The 6406-nt window shown below is 53.8% G+C and overlaps 1 protein-coding gene across 1 annotated transcript; it reads left to right on the top strand.

Annotated features, from left to right (window-relative positions):
* Positions 1-4573: 4573 nt before the first annotated feature.
* On the top strand, positions 4574-6406 carry NCLIV_044350 (conserved hypothetical protein; the record flags this gene model as incomplete). Its single annotated transcript, XM_003881357.1, has 3 exons — positions 4574-5064; positions 5269-5576; positions 5907-6406. The coding sequence occupies 3 exons, from the start codon at positions 4574-4576 to the stop codon at positions 6404-6406; spliced, it is 1299 nt and encodes a 432-aa protein (XP_003881406.1).

Here is a 6406-nt window from a genome sequence, read left to right as displayed (position 1 = left end):
TTTGCTCCGAAATGTTTTTTGCAGAACCCCTGTTAGTTTCCGGTCGCCGCTGACGCATCACACTTCCTCAGAAACGGAGAGAGGGAACAAGACTGAACGAACCGTCTTTCCACGGCAGGTGCGCTCCAGAGTTTAACGACGACAAGAATGAGAAAACATGGAAAAAGTTAAACGCGGGAACGTCGAGGCAGGCGGTGGACAAAACGGTGGCACATCAGCAGTGCCGCAGCCGGGGAGTACGAAGCCCTCAGGAACGCGAAGAAGTTTGAGGAGAGACTACACCGGAGTTTTCCTGCAGAGAAAAGAGGGAAAAGGCCGTTGAAAAACAGTGACAGAATCACTCCTACGCCACGTCGTCCTGCAACGGTGGGCACACAGGTACCGATATCACGCTCAACGCGCGCGTGTGCTGTCTTTTACGTCCAGTCAGTTCGTTGAACGTGTGAGCACGCACTGGAAACGCGATCTCGCCGGCAAGGGTTGCACCAGTAAACACGACACACACAAAGTCAAGAGCCTTTGTCTTCGAAGACTCCGAAACTGGTCCTATTTCCCGAGTAGCCGGCGTCGCAGCGTCGGGGCAGGGGGAGACGAGGAGCAACCCCCTCCGGAAGGCTCAAAATCTCCGCGTACCCAGCTGAAAAGGCTAGAGAGAGTGTGTAGGAATAAGTTGACCTCATACATGTAGGCAGGACAAGCAGTTAAACGCTTAACGGACAGAATTGCTGATTCTGTTCCAAGCCCGGACGAACGCATGCACATGCGTCACATCAACCCCGAAGACAAACATGCAGGCCGGAAGGAAGCAGCACGGCGTGGAGGGCCTTTTGTGGCAGATTCCAGCACGCTGTCTGAACATACGGCATAAAACGTTATTTCGTGCTAAATCTCAGCGATGACAAACGCGCATTGGAGATGGCGTGCACTCTGTGGAGATGCCGGCCATGAAGATCACGTGAGGAAAGCCTGGACGGTGTTAAGCCAGAGTCCCAACATCAGTGGAATTCAGGCCAACTCCGAAAGCCTTCGTTTTTCATCCTTCAGGCACCATATTTCCTCCAGTTAGCCATGGGATGGGGAATTCGGGCAACGCCACTTTGGCGTGCAGGTGTTAAAAGGAAGCTGCGGAGGGGGTCTTCCGCTTGCGGCGGCAACTAGCCGCAGTACGTGGAAAGGCAAAAAAGTAAGCACCAGCTCCACAGCGCACGAAGCTTCTACTCCAGCCGTTATCAGGTGTACGAAGTACCCCATTTATACAGCTTATAGTTGCACCTCAGAATGTGGGCCAGCACCAAGCAAGGTCGAAGTTGATGATTTGGGTGGGGTAGGTTTCCTCTGGTCGAGTTCGCAGGGCCGTACGCGTTTCGTCGGCGCGTACAGCCTCCTCGAAATCATTGTGCAGCTTCGCCATATGGTTGTCGCCAGGAACTTTAGTTGTTCTTTTCTTGGAAGCGTCTAACATTTGATCTGGAGTTCAGGAATTGTGGTCATTGCACAGAGGCATCGTGTACACGGCGTTCTTTCGTCGGGCTAGAGCCGTGGCACGCGAACGGTTGCCCACGAGGTAACCAACTCTTCACAAAGGGGAGAAGTGTCCCTCCAGAGTATTTGCTCGCAGAAGATCACTGGTTTGCCCGCATTCAGGCAACCAAACATGGGCACCTTTCCTCGGCGGCAGAGACATGCACGCGCACTGGGGTGTCGGACACTTGAAAGTAAAACAGCCATTTCGTCGTTAAGAAATGTGGCGCATCCCACGCGGTGACAGAACTACGGACGCATCCACACAGAAAACACTCTGGCAGGGGACTGGGCAAAGGGAATCCTTAAACTTCGATATTTCTTCCAGCGGGGGGCCGACACTGTATCAATGGTGGCACGCATGTACCTCTGGAGTGTAGATCTGTGCACGACGGGATTGTAATCAGGCAAAGTTTTCAAAGACACTATTTACAGTGGGCATATCGACGGCCCTTTACAAGATCGTGAACTAAACGTTTGAAGCGCACTGATTAGCAGGGCGCCCTGACGGAATGATGCACATATTGTGCTTTGCAAGGTATCGCAGTTCCAGAGTACTTCAAAGTCCGCTCATGGGGAGAACACCCATTTGATGTTTGCACACACATCAACAATGCCAGAAAGCAGGAGACAGTGACACTTGCACAGGTGCAGAGATTGAAGGCCTCGCGGAGAAAAGCCGGGAACCGTAAACGCGCCGCAGCCCCCTACCAGAAACGGTGAACCCTATCCCGTCGGTCATCCTCGGGGCCAGGATGCGCAAAATTGAGTGTCGTGTGAGTCCGTACTGCGTCGAGAATCGCCCAGGCCTACGTCCCCATTTCGCCACGTTTGTGCGGTTTCCTTGTGAGAACCCACCCTGGTGTGTCAGCGCTGCGCCTTGTGTTCAGGATTATCAACGTGCAAAAAAACCAGCAGAGCGAGAAAACTGCAACTCAGAAGCTAGTATGATCAGTACCATTGTACTAAAAGTGATTCTCTCTGAGCCAAAATTGTTGGTAAGCTTATTCTTGCTGCTTATCGTTGATGTGTGAAGTACCATTCCCAAGGGATCATCCCGAAAACCTATTGTTTTTCGCACTGGAGTCAGTTGTTTTTCCAGAATGGCAAATTGAATCAGTTTTTTTCAAAGCGAACGGGCACCATGACGGAAAGAAAAGCGATCGCCGCTCGTGAATTGCCAGCAGGCAGGAGATGCCTTTATTTCTCTAGCACTGGGAAAAAGCGTGGAAGTTCGTCAATATTTTCCCGCAGAGCTGCATCACGGAATGTGGGCGAATAACTATCCAGTTTGTCTTGATTGCAATTGCTCACGCACACGTTGTCACCTTCCTGTCGAGGTCGTCCGGTTTCCGTCGACACCGGTCCCCGTCAACGCGAAGCGTCGCCTCCTCTTTTTGCCACGACAGTATCATGAAAGTTTTTATCACTGCTCCGCCGCGGAGAGGAAGACCGTCCCAGCGCACACTGGGAGCGCGTCAGACCAGGTCTGAGGACGAGGCTCGACACGAAGTTTTTACTCGCAACCGCTGGCGCGGTGCCCGTCGCTTGTCTGCTAGCACGCCCTCTCGGTGGTCTCCCCGGAAAACGGAGATTTTTTCAAGAACTGGTTGGCATGTGTTGGGATTGCGGATGAGCTTTGAAAAACGAGAGGGAAAAGTGTTTCTTTCCGTTTTTCTCGAGTCGGGGGTACCGTTCAGTCGCTCTTCAACCTGCATGACGCAGTTTTTTGCTGGACCACGTCGTCCACTTGGAAGCTCGACGTCATTGACGCGCTACGCTTCTCGACAAGGTGAGCAACCTGACCTTCTTGGGCCATACTTTACCTTTCGTCCCTGCGTTATTTTGATTTGCAATTCCGGTAGTTTCTAAAGCTCACAAACAGGAAACCCGCACTCCACGAGCGTTTTTCTGGTCTACGTCTTCCGGAACGGCGGAACCGTTGTTTGACGGCGGCGGTACAGAGCCTGGTATACCCGCGTCGAGCAAGACCCAGCAGTATTGTTGGGTTTCTGGGCACTCCGACAATTTTACAGGGTACTCCAAGATTTTTCCCACCGGCGAGGGAAAGTGAAACGGGCGCGTTTTCCTGAGGAGTTTCGTGCCATCGAAGCAAGTCGCAAAATCCTGTTTTGTTGTTGGATCTGCACGGGGACTGTGTAGCGCGAGATCCGCGCGCGCTCGCTACCTTTACGTGTCGATTGATGAGAGCGCGGTCCTGTGAAAAAGTGGGTCACAGCAAACGCCGTAAACCGGCGCAAGCAAGGAGAGAAAGCTGTTTTTCCGTTCATGTCAAAGCTATGCGCTGGTATATGAAAAAAGTAGCAATCGCTAAAGTGTCCACGCAAACGCCGGCACAGACAAACCCAGAGGATCTCAGGAGTCCTTGTTCTGTGATAAAAAAAAGGATCTGCGTACTTTGGGGTTGAACAATGTAGAGTCTGCTTGTCTTCCACACGCTTGATAGATGCATGTCTTCACGTCTGTAACCTCCAAATTCTGTGTCCAAGCTGTGGCGCCCGTTGGTTTTTCACAAGGCCTGTGAAAGAGTGAAGCCTCCCCTGTCTGCCGGTTCGATGGCGCCGGGCTTCTACGGTTAGGTACCGTTTTAGGAGATTGGGAGATCCCGACTCTCTCCGGTGTTGCGTGTCTTCCACCAGGTGTGTTTACCGTATTTCTGGCATACTCTGTAAAACGTGAATTGCCGCCATATGTACCAGTTGCCTTGCTCGTACGTGCTGACCGCTGGCTTTCTGCGCTGCGGATTTTTCCCCACAGTGACGCTGACTACTCTTCACACGCAGCACTTCTGATGCACGTCCTTAAAAAACAAAGCGCACCTGCTCGTTGAATGCCGTGACAGTGCATGCCTGCACGACGTCCGTTCTCACAAAACGATTTCCATGTTCCCGTTTCTGTCTGCTTGCAGGAACTCTTTTTGTCGTCTGCTCTCCGATCTTTTGTTTCGGGCTGCCAGGGACTCGGCTTCGGGGTAGCCTCCCTTCTGGCTAGAGGTTTTTCGTCGTCTTCAACTCGTCCCTTTCCACACAAAATGTATTCTCTCGGCGTCGAAGGAGACGAGACGCTGCCGGCCCAGCAGGCGTTCGTCTCCGCGCCCAGCATCGAGGGCTACAGCAAAGCGCCTACCGGACAGAATGGCATGAGGTCGCCAGGAAGTGGGTCTTTTGACTTCGGACAGCAGCTGACGAGACAATTGACTCAGGCCATCAATGAAAACCTGCGGCCTCCTACCGAAATCGACGACACTCCGCGCGGCGAGCACCACAGCCCGTTCATTTACTTTTTCACGTCCGCTCTACTCCGCATCGGATCGTCTCTCCAGGCGGCTTGCCTGCTGTTCATGTGTCTCTTCTACCTCGCCTTTGGCGGTGGCGGCTTGTTTGTTTTCGATGAGTTTGCGGGCCCTGAATCCGTACGCATGTCTGACGCGTTCCACCTTATTACGTCGATCCTGATGATCGGGTACCTGATGGGCACCTTCGGCATTGCGCTCTTCCAACTCTTCGTCGCGGACTCTAGCAAGTAAGCGCTATTTTCGTAGGCGAGGATGTCCTTCGAAGTCAGACAGCTGTCTCGTGCTGGCCGCACGTTCCCTCCAAAAGCGCGCCGTTTCTGCGGCGGTAGTGATTTCTGGAGATTTCGCAATCGCGCCCCGCTTGTTGACCTAGCCTGGGTGTCTCTACGGCTTTGCAAGATCTGGACCTTTGCGCTGCCTTCTTTTTTCAGATGGACTCGGGGGTTCCGAGCGGGTTCGAAGACGCTGTCCTGCGCGGTGACACTGGATGCCGTCTCGGGCTGCCTGCGCGTGGTGCAGTACATCCACGCGTACCTCTTCTCAAGTGTTCAATGGTGGGCAAAGTATCAGCGAACTCAGTCCGATTGGGGCCTCTACCATTTCTCCAGCACCTTGCACGCCTTCGCACTCGTCATGTACGGCGTCGGCTTCTTCCTGTTGGAAAGCTACCATGACCAAGGCACCTACGAGGAGTATGCGTGGAGCATGCTGGGTCTTTACACGACTGCAGGACTCGCAGGTGAGCCCTCCCGCCACTCGCCGAACACGGAAGTTGATCTCGAGAGGAACACCGCAAACTGCGTCTCCCATGTAGGGAATCGCAACCTCCTTGATGCACAGAGAGACACCAGCTAAAATCGCTTCGTGCGCGAGCGAAGAGAGAGCCTCGACTAGGGCCACACCCGAAAGCGTTACGGGTGGAGTGGTCCACACGCTTTGTATGGCACTTAGCACCTGTTCATAGTACGCGCCGGTGGAGTCGCGCCTGCAGAGAGGTAAACCCGGCAGGTTGTTTCGCTCTTCGAAAAAACGGGATCGTGTCTCGGTGCACATGTGTCCTTTTTTCCAGAGCTTTTCATGGTGTATACCGGATACGGGGCGTTCTTCACTCTCCTCTTGGTCGCCGCCCTCATCGTTACGGTGAACTGGGCGTTCCAGTTTGAGCCGCTGCTGGAAAAGTGGTCCCCCGACCTTCACTCGCGCAACTTGAATGAGAACATGCTTCCTTTCTGCGACGTCGGAACTGAATCCGAGGCCTCAGCGCCTGTCACCCACCAAGCTACTTCGGGGACCTTGGCATATGGACCGACGCGATACCTCACCCGAGAGCTCCCCGTGGACGACGCGTCCAGCCTGCATCGGAGCGCCAGCGTCTTGAGCGGCCACCGAACGGCCGGTTATTCTGAGTCCGGCGCCGTGGGTGTGCCTCTCTCTACTTTTTCCAGCTCTGTGCCTGGGGTCAATGAGATGCCCACAGCGTACGACTACTCGGCTTTGCATCAGCAAATTGCAAACAGTGGAGTTGAACCGGGACTCGTGCGCAGCACAGGATCGCGGCAGTACCAGTGA

This window comes from Neospora caninum, chromosome IX (assembly GCF_000208865.1).
Source record: "Neospora caninum Liverpool complete genome, chromosome IX".
NCBI classification, from domain to species: Eukaryota; Apicomplexa; class Conoidasida; order Eucoccidiorida; family Sarcocystidae; genus Neospora; species Neospora caninum.
Note: the sequence above shows the minus strand (reverse complement) of the source record. Positions and strands in the feature narration are given on the sequence as shown.